Raw genomic sequence first — 25,131 nt, 5'->3', positions numbered from 1 at the left:
CTGAATATTTTATGTCTTCATTCAGAAGCATGACCCTTTTTTAGGATTTATGTTGGAAAATGCTGCAAGCAGCTCTTGGAAGTGCTAAATGACAAAAGCCTACTAAGAAACAGAAGTGCCATGTTTTCGTACCCCGTAACTGTTTAGCTAGGTGTTAGACAGTTACCTGGCTCCCCCTACCCCTCTTAAAAAGGTGTCATTCACAGTCTCACCGGGGACTGGGATCATGGAGCCAAAGCCAGTGCTGATTCATCATGACCTCCAAACAGCTAGCAGAGGTCCCCTGGCACACTATCTGCTCTTGAAAGCTGTTCCATCCATGTGAAATCCCAAGAGACCGAACGCGTGCAGACACAGTGATGATATCCCTTGCTATGCGGTCTCACCTCCTGTGGAAGGGGGTTCCCGGGAGCTTAGCACCAGCACTCATACGAGCCTTCCGTTTCATTTAAATTCTCCCTGTGATCCTTTCAGAATAACAGGATATAAGAAGGGGAGAGAACTTTCTCTGTCAAGTACTAACATGTCAGTCAGACCTGTCATAGCCAAAGACAGACTAGACATTCTCGAAATTATGTTTTTATTTGCCTTTTGTATAGGTAGTAATAAGTGTAGGAAATATATATTGAGCTTTTCTATGCATTTGACAAAGAAGAATTATCTTCTTTTGTCATTAAACCCTGGCATGTTCCACTTGCTAAATAAAGACTGCAATGGGAAACGAGAAGCAATAAAAATGTAAAATAATCTTTTGAAAAACAAAATGAACAAAAAACTTATTAGAAGAGCTGTATTTTCACTGCCTATTGCCTTCTCTTAAAGAGGCATCAGTCATTTACTGCACATTTTTTTCACCTTGCCTTAAACCTCCAAATGACAAGAGACAAAATAATTCTAAAAATCTCAGAAGAGTGAAAGAAAAGCTAGAATTTTTTAAAAAAGAAGACTCTTACTTCTCAGCAAATGCTTCTTGGAAGCTTCGCACTTTACCATAAAACAACAACAAAAAAGCACTAGAAATATACAAATGCATGGACACAATATCAGAGGAAGATGCACAGGAATTTCTTCAGTGAGTCTCAGAACACAGGAATGAGGATGAGAAGGGGAAGTAACAAAAAGGTAGGGAAGTTCCATGTGATCAATACTTTTGTTTCAGATCTCACATGGTTAAAAGCATGGTGCTTGCTTACCTTTCACAGCGTGGTCCCACGTACCCAGCTGGGCATTCATCACATATTAATCCACGACTTCGGTCAAAATGGCATGTCGGGCTAAAGCTGTATTGTTGATATTGGGTAAGAAGAGGGACAAGGAAGAAACATAAAGAAAAGATGGTTAGCAGCATAGCTCTCTTCCCACTTCGGATTTGCAAAACGGTGCTCAGGAAAAGTGATTCTGGTCTAGGACATGGGGCTTAAGTTTAACTCCAACAAATTGAATTTGGAATGACTCTGCTATTTCTGCAACACTGAATATAGAGTAACGGATGGCAGCATCCCAATAGCCTGTTATTACGGGACTTGAGCCTGCCACCGAGTGGTCTGGATACCATTAAAAAGGCAGGAATGTACAGCTGTTTGTTTGTGCCCCTGAGGGCCTGGCAAAACAATCTATGCCATAATGTGGCCCCTATATAAATCTTTCTGAAGGACAACTTATTTGAAAGCTCGGTTAACTTTGTGTATAATAGGCTGTGAAAGGAACCTGCTGAATAAGAAAAGGGAGGGGCAAAAAGGGAAATATCTGGTGCAGCTCCCAGAGAGTGCATCTGAGTAAATCGAGTGCCAGTGATCTCAAGCAACAGGCCAGACAGGCACGCTGAAGTTTAAGAATAGCTTGCAGAGTAGAAAGCTTTACCTCTTTGCTATGTTCTATTTATTTTTAGCTGGGGTTTTTTTATATATAAATAAGGATACTGTAGGCATTTGCAAGCTCCACCTCTGACGTCCATGTTTAACTCTGAAACGTGCTCCTCTGCTGCTTAGCATTTCGTTTTCCATAAGCTTTCTCCCTTAACACACTTTTGTGAGGAAACCTCCTGATAGTCAGAAAAATACCGCCCAGAAGAAAAGGCAACCTGTTCTATCATTCTGGAATGATTACTAAAGACAGAGACATATGAGCACCTTTATAGGGCCTCATCTAGATAACAGTAATCAATTCTGGTCAACCAAATAGAAAAATAGAAAAAAGGAAAAAAAATATAAAAGCATGGAAGCAGGTACATAGTGGGGTGACTATTCACAACAGGAAAACAAAACACCTATCTGAAAAGAAGACACTTTTTGTGACCTAGGAAAAGAGAAGTTGAGAAGGAATATAATTGCTCTAACAAAGACATCAGAAGAAAGGTATGTTCAAGGTAAAAATTCATGCTACAAAAATAACAACAAATATACATAATCCGACCTCAGATAAAGTAAAGCAGGATGTAAAATGAAAGTTTCTGGAAAATAATAGGCACAGGGAAGACAGAAAAGCTTAATTAGGATCATGTAATGTGATTACCTGCTGGCGACTGGACCCACTTCTCAGGAGTCATCCATCCTACAATCTGACCCCAGTTACTCTTTATTCTGTTTCTGTTATAGATAGTTTTCATATGTAAATACCCTGTCTGTCATAGGGCAAGTTATCCCACAGACATAGGAGATCAGTAAGAAATACGTAGGAAGACCAGGTCCAGGAAACATAGACAGGTATTGGGATTTTCCTCTGTCCCATAAAGATTATGATTGTGTTGTTTTGCAATATCATTCAATTAAGAATAGATTCACGAATGCATGAGGAGCCAGTTGAAGAAACAAGAATTGTTCATTCTATTTTTAAATAGCAATGAAAGCAATTTTCAACTGAAGCTCACATTATCATTGAATCTAATCAGCAGCACCTAACTTATTTCAAATAAGATCCTGCTTGTCAGTCCCAACCTCACTCTTTCTAACAGCTACAAGGGAAACTTTGTGGAGATGCTGTCACAGCTCATTATAGCATTGCACAAAATCGACTGTACCACAGTTCTATCAAGAGCTCTGAATTCAACTGCATAAATTTTAAAGATAATAATAATAAAGTATTTATTATTACTAAGCAATAATAACGAATAGCAGAATTTCCATGTTTTAAGGGTTATGCTCAGACCTAGCATCCTTTGATTCTTTCTCTGACTTCTCTCAACACTAAACATTAATATATTGAGAAATTCCCATTTGTGTACTATAAAGGAAATATGTGAGAGCAGGGTGAGGAAAGAAGACCTTATCTTCCTGATTATTAAGAATTTCATTACTCACTAGTGATAAATACTAATGAACAGAGCGTACTGATCTGTCAAAACAAGCTTCAAAAATCACAGCCCCTCTTGATTCATCATCACTCTTTCAGTTTTTACATAGGATAACATTAATACCAGTCACGACATGGGATAAATATGAATACACAGTATGGGTATATATGTGATAGGTCTATGTTTGGAGACAGGGCTTCCTAAAGGCTTACAAGTACGTTGTAGAAAACATCTCCTGGGAATAAGTTTGTAATTTTATTTAATTCCCCCCCAAAATATTATAATTCTGAGACCAACTCGAATTCCTAGTTCACATGCTATGAGTTTACTTGTGACCTTCCCAGGCTGAGTGAGGTATCTTCTATCTCCCATTTCCAATAATAAAACATTCCTCTCAGGGTCTTCATTACCCATATTAAATTTGTTGCCACTTCAAGAGAAAAGCAGTAATTATCCTAGACATCTACATTTGGTAGAAAGAATTATATAGTAGTATGTCTGGTAATTTCTACAGAAAAAAAACGTCAATTTATCTGAAACTCCCAAAAGACTAAGAATGTGACAACAGTTTGTAAGAGTGATGCATTAATGAGAAGAGATAAGACAAAGAAGTCAAGCGTACATTACATATGCCATTTATAATATGGGTATTGATCTCATTTGCATCATATAGGTACAAATACGGAGATATATGCAAAAAGTGGAAAATATAGCCCAGGATTCAGAAAACAAGCTTAGACAATTTTAGTTTCCTGATTGGGCCAAGTTTTCTTTTCTGACATATGGCAAGTCTTTTCACTGTTGTGCTTCAGACGGCAGTTTTATGATTGACTTCAATGATTGCATATGGAAAATGCTTCCATAAGGAAACAGGAGAGCGAATGAGCAGCAGTTAAATCAGCTCAAGTTAACTATAGAACAACACCGTCACCACCACATTTCTAAAATGGATAGAACAGCTCTCCTACACCTTATGTGGCATCACAAATAAAAAGATTCAGATGCTGCAAAATAAGTGATGGGAACCATGATAAACATCATAAAGAAATAAAACACTGCTATAAAAGACAAAACTAATTTCTTGATAGAAATATATCTCAGAGGTTCATTACATGGACAATATTGTCTACGCACCAGGAACTTGGTATTAAGCTTAGAGACCTACAGATGCCCTGTCATGCCATGTTAGGAACTAAATACGACAGGAATTAAAATCTATAGACAGCTATTTATAACCATTTGTACATAAATTAGTCACTTGTTAGGTTATTTAGAAACAACATGACATACACTACATCTCTACAATGACATGAGCTTGGTAGAAATTTTTTTATTTTTCATGTGAAGGATGCGTGAAGGAATCTGAATTGTTTACATATATTACCCCTAGCATACCAAACTCACTGCCAACTAAGTAAGAAAGAAAAATGAGTATTTTAACAGCCTTCAGGTAACACACTAAATCTTTAACCATCTCTTTTTTTCCTAATAAAGAAATTTAATAATTGGTCTAGAAACATAAAGTCATGAGAGTTTGAACCTTACAATGAGTTCTACAAAGGTTGAGGATGTTGGTCACAGTTTTGCTTTCACTCATTTTAGAAATAAGAAGCTATTGCACAATTCTAACGCAGGGCTAAATAGTAGGGTTCGGGAATCCCACAGTTTCACTGTTCAAGAACATTTATATACTGTATTTTGTACCTATATTTTCCAAGAAAACTATTAAAAAGGGGACTCTCTTGTTCAATTTCAAGAGGAAAGTAAAGCAGCCAGAACTCTGATGAATATGTAATAGAGGTCTCCAGGCATTTTGCCAATAAAAACCTAAATTCAATCTATTTGACTTGGTTTGTTGCACATCTGCACAAGATATAAATGTGATAGTGTTTTTTCCTGCTTTGTCAGTACAGTGTTCTCAAACAAGCGACAGAGAATTAATTAATTATGCAAGGAAATACTAACTACGTGAAAGCAATGAGGACATCAGAGGAGCCACTCCTGAGCAGCAGACATAATAAACCCATGTATATCTAATAAAACTAGTTGAAGGGCTGTGATAACAGGAAGACAGGCTCCCATTCCGCAATCCCCTGGAATTTCTGCTTCTAAGCACTTAGATTATTCCTGCCCTGATCAGTGCAACTTTAATAGGACACAATGCACCAACGTCAGCCTGAACTACTTAAGAGCAAAATCTGGTTCATCGGTGCCTTATGTTGGCACACTGCCATTCCGATGATGTTCTCTTCTTTACTTGAATCTTGCAGAGCTCCCTCTCTGTGCAGGTGGTAGCCACGCATTTTGCCCTGTGAACCTTAAGAAGTACTCTTTATACTCTTAAATAGTAAAGTTCAATTCATTGATGGAATCTGACTTCTGTTTTGGGGAAAAATAGGGTGAAATAGAAGATGCAGGGCTGAAGGTGGTGGTGGGGGGAAATTACTCCAGTGGATTTATCAGGTCTGTTGCCACTTAAAACTTTTAAGCTGTGCAAAGAGTTTGGGATAAGGCAACCTCTGCGCAGAGTTTACAATCTTCCAGTACAATCCTACAATCCTTCTGAAGTGCTTATGTGGACTAACCTTGATTCTTTTCAGAAGGGACCCACATCCAAATTGTGGCTGGAATTTGGTCAAGTGTTAGTTACCACTGCAAACATGTCAGACATGTACTCAACAGCTCCTGATCTTCTCAAACAATTATTGTATGGGTTGTACCACAGCAGCTCTTCTGTGTAATTCTTGCACCAGGGCTCCTTTTCTCTAAAGCCATACTGGATAGCATAAACCAAATGCACTAATTCAAACAAACACATAATTTCCATTTTTTATGTGCACAAGAGAAGCTAACCACACAAGATTCAGAACAGTTTTCTTCAACTACATCATGCCAAATGATTTTGGTATTGTTATTTTCCAGGTACTGCCTGGGCCAAACCAATGAAAAAAAGTTCAAGCCACTTGGTCTATTAAATTGTAGGTAGGAAGTAGTACAGGCAAGCTTCTGTAATCAAGGAAACATTTGTTCTTAGATCAGAGTTTTGATTAACTTTTCACTATTATTTTTATTTAATAAAACAAATTTGTAGTGATTATTCCAAGATAGGCTAACAAAATATTTTCACTTGCAAGATCTCAGGCTGAATTTACACTCCAAACAAATCAACATTATCACTGACTGTTGACTGGAAGAAAAGGAAAATTAAAAGCAGAAGAAATCACTATTTTATCTGATCAACATAATTTGATTTTAAATTCAATTATTATAAAATGCCCCACATCAAATCTGTAAATTCAGCTTTAAACTAGAAACAACTACTCTTAAGGAGTACAGAATAGCAAACTCATTATTGATTCAAAGAGCAGTCATCCAAATTCTGTGTTGTTCTTTCTACCCTAGTCTCATTCAGCTCTTGTCTTCATCTTTGCCTCTGTGAAGCTAAGCAGCCTGTACAATTTTAAAAAGACCATAAAAGTTTATATTGCAGAATATATTATTTGATTAAAACACAAAAAAATCTCAAGTGTACATGAAAAAGTATAAATGAAAAAGGTTAGGCAACTTAGTAAGTGAAAAAGTGTAATATGCAATAAACATATGTCTTACTTGTTAGAAGGTATATTTAGGGGGCAGGCACACAACTGACAGTCTTCAGCTGTCCCTTTAGTAGGATCACCATAGAAGCCAGGAAGACATCGATCACAATATGAACCACCTGTGTTGTGCTTGCAGTCCTAAACAGAAGATGAAAAGTACAAATTCACAATTAGAGAACTTACATATGGAAGGCCCTTGAAGGTCATTCACCTAGCCCATCCTCTCCACAGGACTACAACATGTATTCTAATTTTCTGCTGCTGGTTGAGGAATAGTTCTAGAGGTTACCTATCACAATCAGTGCTTCACACATGTCAGGTATCTGTGATCTTTTGGATCAGTCTTCTGTATGTAAAACAAAAAGAATATTTACCTGCAAATCTTTCTCTTTCCACCATACAACAGCCGCATTATTGTTTTAGCTTGCTTAAAGAAAAGCAACATTCAGAGAAGCACAAAACAGGTTTAGTATTGCAGTCTTGCAACAGGCCATATTTTGTGACAAACAGTTTTCAGATGTTGATCCCAGAAACACAGCTCAGGCTAGATAAATTATAAAAATGAATTATTACATTTCATGTTTAAGTGCATTAGCTTTTTTTGCAAGGTATGTGGCTAGCAGCATACTAAACATATTTGTGAACAGTAGCAAAGCCTGAATTACTTAATTAATACTTATTTGCTAGAATAGCACTCAGACTATTTTATGAGTAGAAACAAGGATGTGTATATTGTATATAAGGCCCTATCCAACAGTTTGTGTTCCTCTGTGTAACTGGCTTTCCTAATACAAGAGACAGTTTATCTGAGCATATGAAACATCCAACATAAAAATGGCAGCACTAGATCTGCATTTTTGCAGATATATAACCTATATATATGTATAAAACCTTTGGCCTGATCTCAAATTAAATGATCTTTGGCAGCACGGGAATTGGTTCTCTGAGAAAAGACATCCCATGGTGACTTGCAAGAACCAAATTTTAAAGAGTAATTACCCTTTCTACTCTTCTTCCCTCTCATGATATAGGATTTAGAAATTCTAAATAATTTGGCAGGATCCATGATAGGCTCAGAAAATTAGTTTTCTGGCTTAAACTCTTTCCTTTTTTTTTTTTTTTTTTTGCCACATTTTTAGCATACCACACTATTCCTTTCAGTCTTATTTGCCACAAGATACCCAAGCGTAGCCCTTTCACAGTGTAAAACCAGAGAAAGTGGGACAAATGGTTCTGGCTCTTAAATGCTGTCTTGATGTGCTTGGGTATAGACTGAAAAAGCATATGGCAACTTGAAAAGACCAAAATGAAAGCCATGAGAGAGATTTTATTTAATGGGGTGTGTTTTGATCTGATTTAGAAAATGGGCCAGATCAAATCTATAATCTGTTTCACCCAAGCTGCTGCTTAAGAACTCTTGAGTTTGTTTGTTTTTATAAGGTGTAGGTATTTCCACACATGATTGAATTTAAAATATTTTTAAGAACACTTCAAAATTGTTTTCTCATTTTAATAAGTCACGCATATGATACTGCATGATATTTGACAGCCTCACTGTCTGAAAGACATAATGTATCCTCAATAAAGGATTAAAAAAATAGCACTATTCTAAGGAACACTGATTTCTTCTTCACAGCTTTCCAGGATTACAATGATTTGTATGAGGTTTTTTTGCATTGTGCTCTGCATAGGCAGTACCATACATTTGGGCAGCTGAAAAAGCAGTCATGAGCGCACTGGAGTCAAAAGCATCTGTATCCAGAAATGTTTTTGCTATTTAAAGGGTGCATTCTTACTGCTTGTGTATACAATCAGCATATCTTTGAAATGAAAGCATTAGTCACAATATTATATTTTCACATATTTGGTAGATTGTGAGCTAATACCAACTACTGAGACTCTTAGTAAAATAAAATTATGGCTTTAGAACTATCAGCTGGGTCAAATTCTACTTCATTAGGTCATTTAAGTCCATATGATTGTTACTTCAAGTGCTGCCATTCAAAAAGAATCTACTGGCCACACTGAAAAAGTAGCTGGAAACATTAAGATATGCTTTTAAAAGAAGATGTGACAAAAATAATTTAAGTGTTTCAAAAGAAAAATCCTTTGCAATTCAAATTTTTTAAGGCATCATGTCAAATTATTTGTACTTTTTTCTGAAAAATAATGGATTGTTCTTTTGTGTTAAGTTTAGCTTTAAATATCCTCAGACATATCTTAATGTTTTTGAAGAATATGAACGGCTTATATGTCAAGGATGTTATTAAAGTGAGAGGAGCTAACACACTATTTTAAAGCTACACGTCTCTTACAGAGTAGCATTTGCAGCTTCTGCTTTTTTTTTTTAAGTAAAAAACCCAAAACCTTCCATTTTGTAGGAAATAATTTCATGTTACAAAGAGCTGACCTTCTTCTGTTTGGTCAATTATTTTCTGAAACTCTAACGTCAGTAATTTCCACGTACTGTGTCTAATTCTCCTCAATCCAGATCTGTGTATCCGCTTACTTCTTCACCATGAATAAATAAATTTAAGAACAAAAAATAAAAGAACCCCACACATATAGTACCAAAATCTGAGCATATGTTGCACTGTTCGAGTTTAGCTGAGAAATAACGATCTTGTGTGGTCCTATACTTTTCTCCCCGAGTCAGTCTGGATTTTGCAGGACAAAGAACGAGGATTATGTAGTACATAGATGTGACATAAGTGGCCTGTTCTCTTCAGTGATGCATTAGAATTTATACTAATTTGCCAAATTTTACGGAAATAGATGAGTTATTAGCTCTTCTAAAGAAATTATCAATACTCATGAAAAATTCGTGTTTTCTTCATATCAATTGGTTGAATCTGTTTGAAACTTGACGAATATACAGCAATGGTTTTGAGCATCATCTAGTTTGAGCAATGTCTAATTATACTGAGATTATTTCTTTCAAACATGCTTAAGTTTTAATTTCCTGTTCGTAGGAACATTTAATTATTTTGTGTCATGAGACTGGGTATAGAGGAGATCATGATCAACTGTCCCTAACCTGCTCAGTACATTGTATATGATTTCTTTTTATTGTCTTGGAAACATAATTTGCTCCAACACACTGATCTATTCCCTTGGAGATATAGTTTGTTCCAACACATTGATCTAGTGGTTTTGGTAAAATCAATGCCTTGTTCCATAGATCCATTGACTTAGTGGCCAGGAACAATTTTAAGCTCAAATCTTTATGCTTTCAAAATTCCAGGTATTGGATCTTGAGCTATTTTGAATACATCAATTTTCCGGGTGTCTTTTATCTCCAAACACCATTAAACTTCACTTAGACAACTTCTGAATAAGCAAGACTCTGGAATTTATTTTTGTCCAAAAGTTCATGTACGACTCAGACCTTGTTTCCCAAAGACTTTATTGCTGATGTCCTGGAGTGCGTTTTCCACCATTTCCCACCGAGCCAGCTCTCCCTGTCTTGGAAGAAACCACACGGAAATTTTTATGCCCAGTATCATGGAACCGTAAATTCACACTGAAATACACTCCTGCTTCGCTGCATATGCAGCTGAGCATATAGCAACATGGAAAGAAACATTCTGACTAGAAGGCTAGTGATGAAAATAAAACTTTAGTCAGGGCATATGACTGAGTCCAAGATAGTGCCTTTGGCACGCTGCTGCCGTTCCTCAGGATATCTGTCACAGAGACAACCAGGGAGGCTGCTAGTTTAAGCTCGTTAAAGAAAGCAGAAAGAGTGAGCCTGGGTGCTTATTTTAGTATATTCCCTGGCCATTTAGACCAGACAAAGGTATTGAGTCTTTGGGAGCATGAATATGCTCTTCTGGCATTTTCAAACTACTGTAATGTCAAGATTACACAGACAATTCCCTTTCCTGGTGTTACAAATGCAATCGGGACGTTGCAGAGGCTTTACGTAATTTTCTCCTGTGGCATAGCCTATACTGCATTCAGCCTGGGATCTGTCATTTTGTTACTGTGTATATGAAGATGGGTGAAGACATTTTGTCGCTCCCGTGATGAAGACTGTCTAAAGCAGATGTCCGCTAGCTCTGTCACTGGCCTCAATCTACATGGTATGTGCTGTTTACACACAAAGGAATAAAATACAAAACGGATGCCAAGGGGGACAGCCCCCTTAGCCATTTGAGCGTATCTTAGGGGAGAAAGATCTACTTTCTCTGGGCTTACTAATGGGAACGTAGTGTTCTGCAATCAATGAAACACCTTGAAATGTATTTGCTTTTCACAAGGTTTAGGTTTAACCAACCTCCTGAAGCTACCGTAAATGTGTGTGCGTGTAACGCTACAAAAGAGTATTTCTGAACGTTAGAACTTGCCCTATGTACCAAAGCAGTTATGTATATCACAATGGTAACGAGAATGATGTATCATGCAGCTCTATATGGTTGCTGTGGGGATCAAAGGGCTTTGCAGGTTACTGCAAGATATGCGTTAAGATGAGCTTTTTATACAGGCCTATGTCGAAGCAGATGATTTGAGCTTTTATCATGAGTCAAAAACATATTTCAGCTGCTTTTCAACTACATTTCAAAGCTGAGGAAGAGCAAAAAGAAGTATCATATCAGTAAATTAGGTGCCTAAATTGTCTGTTGTATTACTGAAAAAACACCATGAATAATAATAAGGCGGCCAAAAGGCTGTGTAAACCTCAATAGAAAGAATGCCTTTGATGTGAAACATTTCTCTTTTTCAGCATTCAGACTTCTCTCTCTTTCACTTCAAAAGGCTTATGATCCAAATTGAACAGCAGCATTTAATAGCCTGCATGGATACTAACCAATCTAACTTCACTTTCAGTTTTTTCAAAGTAAGCTGCAAGAAAATCCAGAACTGATTTTAAGCTCCCTGTGCGCCTCTTCTTTATAGGATGATCTAGCATAAGCTCAGACAGAACACATAAAATACAGAACGCTTAATAACGCATATAAATTAAAGTACATTTTCAACTAGTTATTTTCCACTTCCTTATCAGTGCTGTGTTATCAGTACACCAGCACCCTTAAAACATCAGAAGGGGGAGCTCTACTGTCTCAGTCAATAGTTCACATCAGCTGTAAAATGAAAAAGCACTACGATATGCAACTGTACCGCCTTCTCTCACATCCAGGCCGGAGCCATAGACAAAAATAAAGAGGGAACTCGTGCAAGGGCTAAAGCTTGAAGACAGATAAGCAAGCAACCTTGGAACTCATATCTGGCTATGCACCCCTAAGCAAAATAGTCAATAGTTATGATACACCTTAAACAGGATTCTCCGTTCCTTTTCTTTTCTGTTAATTGATTTTATCCCACACCAATGTTATAGACATCATAGCTGGAGGCTACAGTCGTTAATGCAATAAATTTTATCTTTGTCAAGAAATGCAAATCTGTATTACCCTTGTGATAAATATTTTCACTGCATCTAAGTGAAGGATTCAAAACACAACTGTCATGTCAGACATATTTTTCATCCTAGGTACTTCTTTAAGGCTTACAATATAATTAGATTGAGAATCATTTTAAGCTTCTATTCATGAAGAAGCAATTTGAAAAATTCACTGATCCACACATTAAGGATATCTTGTTTTGCATTGCAGTGCTATTAAACATCTTGTCTGGGCAAAACAGGAAGACCAGTGATAATTCTAAGTGCCAAACTACATTGCAAAAAGCCTGAATTTTCATTTTGGATTTTTCCCAGCATCTTTTTCTTAAGGAAATAAAAGGGAACATTTAGAAACATGCACAATACAGAGTCTGCTTGAAATTCTGCAGGGAAATGAGAGTATGATATCCCACTAAACTGGCACTGGCTCAAATTGTGTTTCTGCAAGACTAATGAAATGAGAAATGTTGTTTCAAGCTTCATGCCATGTCAGACAATATAAAACTAAAAATGCCCTTGAGTTAATCAGAACAGTCTATTCAGCATAATTCACCCACTCCAAAAGGCTACTGAAGGGGTCGGAAATAGTGGTGTGCTGGTAGGCTTTCTATGGAAAATATCACAGATTTAACTGCTGAATTAGGAGGTAACGACATAAAATCTCCATAGCTCCGAGCTGATTTAGCCAAAATCATATGCTTTTATTATTTTTTTAAAGTACAATTTATTAAGTGTTTCTTCCAGGAATTTAGATGAAGGAAGCCATTAACAATATCTTCTTGTCATACTAGAACAGAATTTACAAAGTTACCTGCTACATACTATAAATTAAATACACTGCAGGAGACAGATGGGAGGGGAAGAAAAATATCTCATGGAACAATATTGATATATATGCTGCTTTCTGCATACCATACTTATACTATTGATTCTATTTCAAAACATAAATCCTATGTGAATAAAAAATTCCTTTTGTTTAACCGTAGAAGCTACCATATCTTGGTGTGAGGGGATCCTTAACTTCATCAACAGTTCAACATACAGATCTCTCCTGTCAATCACTGGGTTTTTTCCTCTTTGAGTATTTCAGGTCTCAGAGGTTGTTAATTCAGTTGCACAGGTATATTGAACTGATGTTGACCATGTCCATCAAGTTTCCTGTAGTGACACTTACCAGGCATTCCCCTGTGATATCATCACACAATTCTGCATGACCAAAGCATGTACATGGTGCACAGACTCCACCAAAAATTGTGCCATTCACACGCCGATGTCGAGGCCAGCAAGACTGCAAGATAAATTAGATAAAAAGTTTAACTCTTGCTTGAACAGGGAACGGGACATCATTTTAAAAATATTGTTGAATTTGATACTTGCATACACAAAACCATATTTGTCAAATTAAAATACCAACAGTTCTCTAGAAATTTGTTCTTCCTGGTGCTATGGCTTTGCACTGACCTTAGCCTTACTGGCAGGTGTGAGATTAGAGGAAGCCTTAACTTGATCATTCTTCTGAAATGGTAAAATAAAGCAGAGAAATGAAGAACTGAAGTATGACAGCATCAAAGCAAGAGGTACAGATTGAAAAATAGCCAGAAGGCAAAACACTGAAGGAAAGAGAAGGAGGGAAGAAAACCCCAAAACAACAAACAACGTTTCTGGGAAGTTCAGCTGCAAAGAGCAATCAAAATACCATTTAGTCTTCCTTGTTTGGAGTCTTAACAGAAAGCTACTCTGAAATAAAGCATGGGCTGAAAACAAAGCCCTCCCTTTATTTACAAATTGTGCTTCTTAAATATAAGGTATAGTCATTTCCCTTTAACACGGTGCTCCAATTTTTTATTTTTTTGTTAAATTCAGATCAATATTAAATGCATGGCCAGTTTTTCCTTAGAAAAGGTGACATCGTACAACTGTGATACATCAGCAAAAATTCAGCTATTCAATTTCTTCATAATAAGATGTCAAGCGGCAGTCTTCCTTACTATATATCTCACAAATGGCTTTATAGTTTTTGCAAACTATCTTTCCTCAAAAAGAATGCTCATGTGATCTAAGGATTTTGCATAATATTAAAAAGTGCATGACAGACTGTTGACCTTCAAAAGTATCTGGCTAATACAAAGAGAAAGTTTGCTAGTGATAGAATACTCATTAAATAAAGAAAATCCCTTCCCCTTCACATACACTCTTCAAAAAGGTAACAAGAAGATTCTCTTTTATAAAAGTAGAGACAATGTCCCTTTTTGTCTTACTCCTACAAAACGTGAGAGTAATTTGAAAATGAATTGAAATGATTCTATTTTAAAAAAATCCAAAACCTGAGACATAAACCTTATTTTTCCTTCTTTTCATTCTAACAAAACCCATAAATACTAAAAATTAAAATTCCGAGTTATAAAATCTAGAAAAGAAAAACAGGTTAAAAAGAAATTGCCTATTTTATCTCTGTGGCATGAGGTGCAACTGCCTCAGCTTTTTCTGTATAAATCTATAAATCTTTTTCCTCTTTTGCTGATTCTGAAACAAGTGATCTTGTTCACAGGTATACATGATATTGCACAAGATAAGGCTCCAAAGGCCACTAATTCTAAGGACTTAGACATGGAATATCAACAGCAAGGCTTAGAACAGAACTAAAATAAAACTTTACAGATTGGGATAATAAGAAAAGAAATTATGTAAAATTCAGAAGTCAGGAAAGCTCTTGACCATCATAGTGATTCAATTTAAACACAATTTCTACCCCAGTAGAATAAAGAAGTAGATAGAAAGGGAACAAATCTGGTGAAGAAGAGCAATTAGATGTGAAGATGTTGACGAGTAAAGGCCAGAAGATTCACACGAGTAGAGCAAAGTAACTGTCACAAATTATTCCAATCTGTATTTGAAATTTAAAATTTCATCTGCTGTACCTATGCTTATGTTTGTTCATTTCTCAGACACGTGAGCAAAGACATTACAATTTACTTTGACTAGAATCTTATAGAAAATTAATTCCAAATTTGTGTAATGGAAGAATCTCATAAGAGACAGCATATTTTAAATGGGATTGGTTGTCTTCTGAAGACAGATCATGCCAAAACATTCACATCAAGAAAATAAAGTAAATAATGGTTGGGTTTAGTGCTGTGGCTTATATGCCAGGTATCACAACACCATTATGCAGGAAACAAACACATACATTAAATTAAATGAAGAAGATAAAATGAAACTGAAAACCTGCACAAAATCAATAAAAATTAAACTCTGCTGGGTGGAAACTGGAAGAATCAAAGTGTTGGACAAGATCAAAAGTACTCAGAAGAAACAAATATGGTATTCTAAAAAAACCCCACATTTTCAATTTACCTTTCCATACTTTCTCAACTGCTAGTATGCCTCAAAATCTAAAACTCCACTGCTGTTTTTTTCTTGTTTGTCATTGTTATAAAAAGCACAACCATTTACTCAGAACACTAAAATATTCCCCCATTTTTTTCTATCAAGCACAACTGTTCAATGCATATCATATGTTGAAACTCTGCTACAAAAGACTTATGAGAAACAAATTCAGTGAATAAAGGCACGGAAACGAAAACTTAACTGTGTCATTGTTATCATAAGATAGGCCAGCTTTGTCAAATGGCATTTCTGAGCTGTCCAAAACACTCTGAAATTCAGTGAGAGGACACAGGAAAAGTGTACCTATGCAGAAGTCCATCATATCTTCTTGGCTTTCAGTCTTGGGAGGAAAACCAACATACAGGTAGGGACTACAATATGGTTTAGTTCAATAGGTCTGTAGTTAGCAGTCAGCCAGTGGAGGAATCATAGAGTGTCCATGCAGATACCTAAATGTGTACTTTCTATTGTGGAATACGATCTTAAGTACGCATCACATTTCCCGGACGGTTTTGAACTGGAGAGAAGGTTTAGCATTGAAGGACACAACATTGGACAGAGAATTTCAGCAACACAGAAGCAGGAATTCTACTCAAGTCCTTCAGTTTCTACAACAAAAATAGATATTGAAACATCTGCCATCAGGGCCTTTCCAACTGCTTTCTGGGAAGTCACACCTGAATCTGAATTGAGAGGAAAAATGGACTGGTAAAAAAAAAAAAAAAAGGTGTGAAGCACAATGACGCCTCATCCAGCTTTTGTCTTCAAATAATTGAAGAGACAATGGTTAGACTCCAAAATTATTTCTCAGCCAAGGTAGGCAATATACTTCTCCAGGTTTTTTTTTCTGCCTGTACCATTTTGGAAGTGATAGGAATATCCATTAATTCCTTCAGGCCTTCTTTCTACATTAGTTTATCGAGCCCCAGCGACAAGCAACCACATTTGGCATGAAACTAGACTCTAAGCCCTAAATATCACATATAAGCATGGAAGATTTTAAAGAAAAAGAGAGTTGACAAGCAAATGCCTAAAGTGCCTGTGTAAATGGCACACTGTTTGTAGTTTTGTGAAGCAGAGCATCTTGGTGTTTGAAACTATATCCTTAAAGGCAAAGCTTTTGAAGAATTTTTTTTTTTTTTTTTTTGGCTTCGGTTTCCCCCAAGCTATGCCCACATGAGCTAGTTAATCATATGTATACTTGTATGAATACATTCTGTGTGAACTAATGAATTTCTTAGGAAAGCGGGTATTTTCTGAGCACGTGTGTAAGTTACTGTCTGTAACAGGACCTAACTAAAGTGAAACAATCCTCACAAGAACACACACACAAACCTCAAAGACTCCAGAGCTAATGGCAAAGCCCTGGGAAAACAAAAGAGGACACTCAGCCACATTAACTCAGATAATTTGACCTGGCTTTGTTGTGCAGAGGTCAGATAAGTGCCATTTTCCTTCTAATTGTGGTAGTTTCATGCATTTGTAGTATCAATTGGCTGAAGAGTATAAATACTGCTTTCATTTTCAATTTATTAAGAGAAATGTCTTTTCATAGCTTAGAAATCACCACAGAGGTGTAAAACTTCAAACATTATCAGATATAATGAACCACCACCTAGAAATAAAGGTAACTAGACAAGATATACCAAACAGGAACAGACAGCTCTCTTACTATTTTCTACCAACATAGGCCACTGGTTGCCTACAACTATCACAGCGTTAGCACAATTGATCTAGACTGTGTTGTGATACTCACCTCACACGAGGTACCACCATACCCTGGGGGACAGTCACATAACTCCACTGCAGACGCCACCTTTGTCCCAGTTGAAGTGTGGTCAGCAGCTTCAATGCTAACGCTTCTTAGTCTGGATGTAACAGAAATGAAACAGTTAAAATAGCAAATTAGATGGAAGTATATGTGCAGCTGGATGCAACAAGCAGTATATAGTGACATTCAGTGGCTTGTTTATGTTTTCCTGTTTAAAAATAAGGAGGTTTTCATATTAATCTATTTCTTCCTAAACTACATATCTGTAAGCTTGTTACTATTTTTGCCCATCATGTGAGGGAGAGTATGGTCAGACACACATTGATAAAAACAGATTAAAAAAGTCTCACAGCACGGTACCAGTAGATGGAAGGCTATTCCTGACCTGCAAGCCATATGTGCCAGCTTGCATTGCAGCTATATATATAGCAAATTTGACACTAAGCAGTGTCCTCAAAATTTACAAACCACTACTCCAGCTTTCTAAAATATTACGTTACTAAGTTTTGGTTGTAGGGTATTTTTATTCTGGAGATTTGACCTCTGAAAAAGATTTCACCTCTGTCCAGGAGGATCTAAGTATTATGTGTATGAAAGAAAAAGGTATGTACACGAAAGAAAAAGGAAATCTTCTACTGTATACCTTGGTTTCACCAATGACATAGACAGAGTTGGAGAATTTTCTGTTTCATGCAGAAGTGCCCCTAAAAATAAATGCTACACGTGGGCTAAACAGCCATTGTTTGGCCAAACACTGAATGTGATTTTTATTTAAAAAAACATGGACGTATGATGAGAGAGACAACAAAAATCTGGTGATAATCTTACAGGTAATATGCAAAACAGATGTAGTTTACCTCAACAGTATCCATTTGGGGAAAGGAATTGGGATTTGGGGATTTAATTCTTATAAGAATGCAGAAGGAACATTAAGGCGTTATAGAGGCTCAATGACTTCTATTTTCACCCATCAATCTTAACAGAGTGTTTGATTACTAGAGCTACCTGAAAAGTAGACTTCTTTTGAAGTCTTTTTCAGCAGAAAATACCCTTCTGTCATGACATGCATTTTGTTAAAAAATAATTAATTTTCTTTGGAAAATGTAAGACAAACTTTTTTTTTTTTTTTTTCCCATACTAAGGCATTTATCTTTTGGCTGCCAAAAAATCCTGAAAATTATTTGGATGACCTTGCATAAGAAAACATCCAAGAAAAATATTTTGTTGTTACTGCAGTTGTTGGAGGAAAGGTTAAGACAGGCTATTTTCCCACTCAATTTGATGACTACTCTCAATAAGACAGACATGAAAGTTAAGTGAAAAAAAGGAAAGATTTCTGAAATTAGGATGGGAGCTTCAGAAAACCAGAAATTTTACTATTGCTAGGGGTATGACTGGACTTTGGAGGGACTACCATTGCTGATTGTGTAGTTACAAACTTGAATCTAATTTGATGATACCAGAACCTCAGTAAAACGTTCTTGAAACTATTTTAAAAGATGGGTGCATGTTCCTATTCAGATCTTCAGTAAGATCTCTCACACTTTTCAATATTTCCCCGTTCACTCCACTGCTGCTTGCTTATTTTGCAGTCATTCTTTTGAGTTTTCCTTACAATAAGATAACCAATCTCTAGGGTATTAGATGGTGATTACTTTAACAGTAAAAAATCTTACAATTTAAGGAGAAAAATCTGTAGATGAAGAAACAAGTTAGTAGTGAAAGGCCAAGTTTTATTTATCATTTGAACTACAGCTAGTTGCCTCTCAGCCTAGATCCTGGAACAAAGAGAAGCACTTACACACAGCAACAATCTGCCCGGTATTATCCCACATTTGTATTCACGGAATTGTTCCAATTTTCATTACATTCTGCTATTTGCTAAATGGGATTTTAATGTGTTTAACAGTTTTTAGCATTAACAGTTACTCAGTGAAGAAAGCTGCAGTGATTTTTTTTCTCTCATTTTGATGTTGCAATTTTGATTCCTCGATGTCATTCTGCATTCATTAAAATACATAATGCTGGCAGTAATGGGGCACTGGATCCTGGAGATGCATGAACAATTTGAGATTCGACATCGAGACCAAATATTTAAGCTGACTGTTACTGTCAGCAGGCAACTGTTGACTTCTAAAAACAAACAAGATTAAAAGGGATGGGGACGTTTCAGGCAGTATCAGCATAGTTTACTGTCTGCTATGCAAGGCATCTGAATCGCATCAGCTACATAAGGCACGTGAAGTACTGACCCAATCATTGCTGTCTTGAAACCAATCTGCCTTGAAAACAATTCTGCATATGGAAGAAAGCCCTTCGCCTTTCCTTCCTTCTTTCTTTTTGCATCTAGCACTGATTCCATATGTGGTTGCAAGCAATCCACTGTCCTTAGTACCACAATTTCCGATGCTCATCTAAGTGTCTAAAATACTTACCGCCACTGGCCACTCTGAATATTAAAACTGAAGAAACAGTGCTGCTAAACTTTCTTTGAAGCACAAGCTAACAATATTAGATTAAACAAAATTATAAAAGAGAGCTGTCTTTTCCTGGCCTGTTGCTTCTACCACAGATGGACTTAACGGCAACCATTTGGATGACCTGTCAAGTCAGAGCAGGATCTCAATTTAAACCCAGAAGCTGTAATCACTTTTAAATTGATTGCTGCATTTCTGTGTTCTCATTTTTTTATCCTACTTGATCAACTAAATGAAATCCCACTCACTTGAGAAAACTTCCTGATTATGCCATAGAGCAATAACAACATTCTAAGCTTAAAATGACACAAAAAATATTCTCAGAAATGTGCTCAAGTCAAACTCACCATTACTGCATTAATATTGTTTAATAACTGCTTGAAAGTGTTACTGATTAACTAATGTTTCTAGTAGGTTAAACTAAGAAAGGGTGAAAAATATAATCGTTAAGTCAAAGCTCTTGCTAAGTGGAGACAACTCCACTGATCTTTTAAATCTCTTTCTACATGACTGAAAGAAAGTTGCTTAATCTTACAATGTCTCCATTCTGGTCTCTTCTCAAGCACAGATTATAACAGCACCCTTGGAAATCCTTACACATGTGGTGTCATTATCCATTTTGAAAATTTTCAGTATTTAAATGAACAGGTTGCTTAATATAGCAATCTCTAATTAGTATGTTGCATAATTCTGCTGATGCTTTGAGGCAGAAATTGTCATTCATGAAGGACCTAATAACCCTGTAATATTTCTGTCTCTCTGCCAGACCCTCTTTGCTCTCTCAGAGGAATATCCATCTGTCCACCACACATACCTGTTTAAAAGACAATAAAAAACCCTTAGTTCATATCTACTTATCTACTAAGGCTTAGCTCCACACTATTTTTCTGGCAAAAAATGTCTTCCTTTGAAGCCCATCAACAGTAGTCCTTAATCAGCCCAAGATATCACAAAGAATATCCTCTTCACTGAGTCTGGACATTTTCCCTGTAGTATTAAAGGGGCAGAATATGGAGAAAAGAGTTGTTTTGCGTCATCTTAGAGTTAAGAGCACAGCTTTGCACCTAGTCAGTTTTAGCATGAGTGAAAATCAAAGAGAATATAAAAAAGTCAGAGCTGAGGCATACCCTGAAAAACAGCAATATGCCTACAACAACAGACCATAAACTGGGCTGGATGACAGCAGATACTGTTGCTGCTACATCATGTGACCATGAGCACGCACTGTTCTGAAATTTAACTCCGCCTAATAAATCTCACCCTGATAGTTGAAACTAGATTCCTCCAGTTAAATCAAACATGAAAAACCCAATTCAGCTAATTGTGATAGGAATTTCACACCCTCTCTTCTGTCACACTAAACTGCAGTGAGCACCCTGACAGCACTCAATAAAATGTGTTTAGTTTAGAGCAAACTATTTTCAGAGACTTCTGGACATGCTGATGTTAATCCCAGCAATACAGTAACCATGGCATTCTTCTCTGGCAAGAGACATCATAGGGACTGCTAGAGATGTACCAGTAATATAAAACCATTTCTAGAAAAAAAGATACTCTTCAAAATTACTTCAGTCCCTTCCCCTAACCCCCTTTTAAATCACTGTCTTTAAGGGACCAATCTTCCTACTTGTAATGTCACTCCATCTACAAGATGGTGCCTACTAACCTGCAAAGCATAAATGGTATGTTTGTCCCATAGCTCTTCCTGAAGAATGTTCCCAAGACATGTTTTTGGAAAGTTATCTATAAGATGCCACTAAAATGTTCCAAGGGCTGAATATGAGCAAGAGTACACAACAGTGAGGCCTCACACATGGCCAAATAGCTTAAGCAGTAATCTGGGATGCAGACGGCGATGCATAGTCTTCCAAATGTGCCACTGACAGGTCTGCCACTTCGTACTTAGAAGTCACAAACTATAGCCTGTGCAGTTCTGCATGTGCGTGCTGACCTGAGCTCTAAGTTGTCACCCAGAGGGCATCTGATCCATCCCACCCCCACTGTTCCACAGTAGAGGCAAGATGGAGCCAGCACATGTCCAGCAAAGCACTTTCTTCACAGATTTTAACTGCCAAGACAAAGTGGTTTTTGCAGGAAAGGTCTCCGTCTCATTCTAGTGCAAGTGTCAGTACACAAATGTATATAAACCACTGGTAGCTGAAATTTGCATTTCCCATAATACTTAGTTAAAACCTTTGCCCCAAACAAAGACAATTATACATATCTCCTTTAAAGCAGCACAGCATAAAAGCCCCTATTGTTCAGCCCAAAATTGCTCCTGCACTCTTTTAATCTGGAAAATTCTGGCTAATTTTTTAATTTTATTTTACTTGAATGGGAACAGAGTGGAGGAAAAGCACTGACTGAGCTCTCACTAATCTCAGCTGTAAGCTGTGGATTAATAGCTTCTCATGGTCTGCTCATAGCGCATAAGGGAAGAGCTCTGGCCTGGTGGTTTGACTCTCCTCTAACACCAGGGTGGGAAGGTGGTGGGCAATGAAAGGTTTTCAAACTGGATGCAGGGCAATGCCAGATTGATGACCAAGTGAGCAGATTAGGAAACAGTTTGGCTTAAACTCAAGCTAGTTATGATTCACAAACTTATTTACAGAGAGGTAATATATACTAATTAACCACAGAAAGAGATTGAAGAAATATGAATTTCTTGCAGGGAAAAAATGTACACTGCCAAAGCTCAAATCAGAAAACAGTATGCTGTTGACACAACCTGCCTTTCAATTTAGGATGTATTTTAATTACCTAAGTATTCGAATGATGGTTGGATTGCTTAAGAAATTTCACAGTAGCAAAAACTGTGTCTATGCTCGCAGCAAATAATCTCTAATGTGCTATCAGCTCCCTCCATTCCAAATTGGCTTACGCTGCTGAATCCAGTGATGTGTAGGTTAGAGAACATTTCAGGTTTCATGCCTTGTGAGTAGAAAACTACTATGCAATCAATTCCATTGCACATTTGAAAAATATTATTTATGCCACGTAACTATCAATGTATAGTCAGAGTGCAATCATATACTATCAGGAGAGAGGCTGTCTTGTAGCCCACCTGGAATATTTGCTCATGCACTTGGGAAAATTTAAAATGCAAGAGGAGCTTTACAGGTTCAACCACACTGCAGCCAGTGAGATAGAACTGTGTCATCTCACATAACGTCTTTCATTTTATCAGAAGACTTGGAAGGGTTCATATGAAATCAGTGGTTTTAAGCAGTCCAGACAGCAACATGACATAAACCAAGCGAAAGGCTTTGGGATTACCCATTTCTGTGTGTGGTACTGATTAAAAACATAGAAAATTACCCTCAAGCCACTTTTCCAGCTTAGAGACTTAGGATATTATTCTCTGGTCCGCTGTTAATGTGGTCCAGTATGCTCATTAAATGGGGAAAACAATCTATAAGCAATATATCAACTCTTTCTTCCACATGTCATTACTGCACTCCATGATTTACCATATACATGGAAATTACAGTGTTCACAAAATAAACATACAGATAGAACTGTCATTCATGCCTTAATAGTCCACGTGATTTCATTTTCTTGCAAGGCTGCTTCTTTCTGTTGTCTCTCCTCCTGCCTACCCAAAATGAAAAAATGCTAACAAATGTTTGAAAGTGTAAATGAATGCTATGGATTTCATGATAATAAATTAGTGTGTTTTAAATTACATCAGCTTAATTCTCTGAACATAGAAAACAAGTATTTTGAGATGCTGCCTGTGGCAAAGGGACACGTTTCCCACATTCACCTGTAGATGGCATTCATCCCATAGCTGTACGTGGCTCTTAAGAGGATCCTCTTCACATTTGCAAGGATAGTCATGAACTCCCTCCTGCTGACTGGAACATCAGTGCCATATACAAAGAAAGATTCTGGTTTCAGCACAATTTCTTCAGTGTGCTCTTCAGAAGGCTGCAGGTGAATCCCCTCTTTTGGAGTGCTGATTCTCAAGTCACCTCCCTGGATAGAGCCATGAGAGAGAGACATTTAAATTTGAAAAAAGTCAGGAAAAAAGCTCTATCTGTAGCCAGCTGGGGTATGAGATTTATTGAATAATATATTTTACAAGAATAATAAATATCAGGAATAACATTCACCTTTCATAACCCTGAAATGGGCTTTGTAAAAACAAAAGCAAATTCATACAATGCACAAAAACAGGTCTGAAAGAATGTGGAAGTGTTACCTCGAACAAACATTTTATTTCATAGAATAATAGAATGGTTAGAGTTGGAAGACCATCTAGTTCCAGCTCCACTGCCATGGGCAGGGACAGCTTCCACTAGACCAGGCTGCTCAAAGCCCCATCCAACCTAGCCTTGAACACCTCCAGGGATGGGGCATCCACAACTTCTCTCAGCAACCTGTTCCAGTGCCTCACCACTCTCACAGCAAAGAATTGCTTCTAACATCTAATCTAAATCTGCCCTCTTCCAGTTTAAAACCATTACTTCTCATCCTAGCACTACACTCCCTGATAAAGAATCCCTCCCCGGCTTTCCTGGACGCCCCCTTTAGGTACTGGAAGGCTGCAAGAAGGTCTCCCTTGAGCCTTCTCCAGGATGACCAACCCCAACTCTCTCAGCCTGTCTTCATAGGAGAGGCGAGCCAGCTATCTCATCATCTTTGTGGCCCTCCTCTGGACTCACTCCAACGGGTCCATGTTCTTCTTATGTTTGGGGCTCCAGAGCTGGACTCAGTACTCCAGGTGGGGTCTCACCAGAGCGGAGCAGAGGGGCTGAATCACCTCCCTTGACGTGCTGGCCATGCTGCTTTTGATGCAGCCCAGGATACGGTTGGCTTTCTGGGCTCTAAGTACACATTGCTGGGTCATGTTGAGCTGCTTCTTATGCACCAACATCCCCAAGTCCTTCTCCTCGGGGCTACTCTCAAGCCATTCCCTGCCCAGCCTCTCTTTGGGCTTGGGATTGCCCCAACCCATGTGCAGGACCTTGCACTTTGCCTTGTTGAGCTTCATGAGGTTTGTGTGGGCCCACCTCTCAAGCCTGTCCAGGTCCCTCTGAATGGCACCCCTTCCCTCCAGCGTGTTGACCACACCACATAGTCTGGTGGTGTCGGCAAACTTGCTGAGAGTGCACTCAATCCCCCTGTCCATGTCGCCAACAAAGATGTTAAACAGCACCGGTCCCAATACCAACCCCTGAGGGATGCTACTCGTCACTGCTCAC

The 25,131-nt window shown here is 37.6% G+C and overlaps 1 protein-coding gene across 1 annotated transcript in view; it reads right to left on the bottom strand.

The window, feature by feature from the left end:
• LAMA2 (laminin, alpha 2) overlaps positions 1 to 25,131 on the bottom strand; it is a 290,790-nt gene that overhangs the window by 147,254 nt on the left and 118,405 nt on the right. The window contains exons 14-18 of the mRNA XM_009880193.1: positions 23,691 to 23,902; positions 17,433 to 17,544; positions 13,464 to 13,577; positions 6,899 to 7,026; positions 1,194 to 1,280 (exon numbers count right to left, since the gene is read on the bottom strand). Of these exons, the coding sequence (XP_009878495.1) occupies positions 1,194 to 1,280; positions 6,899 to 7,026; positions 13,464 to 13,577; positions 17,433 to 17,544; positions 23,691 to 23,902 (653 nt within the window). The remainder of the gene's footprint in view (positions 1 to 1,193; positions 1,281 to 6,898; positions 7,027 to 13,463; positions 13,578 to 17,432; positions 17,545 to 23,690; positions 23,903 to 25,131) is intronic.

Source organism: Charadrius vociferus, unplaced genomic scaffold, assembly GCF_000708025.1.
Source record: "Charadrius vociferus isolate BGI_N301 unplaced genomic scaffold, ASM70802v2 scaffold82, whole genome shotgun sequence".
Classification (NCBI taxonomy): domain Eukaryota; kingdom Metazoa; phylum Chordata; class Aves; order Charadriiformes; family Charadriidae; genus Charadrius; species Charadrius vociferus.
Note: the sequence above shows the minus strand (reverse complement) of the source record. Positions and strands in the feature narration are given on the sequence as shown.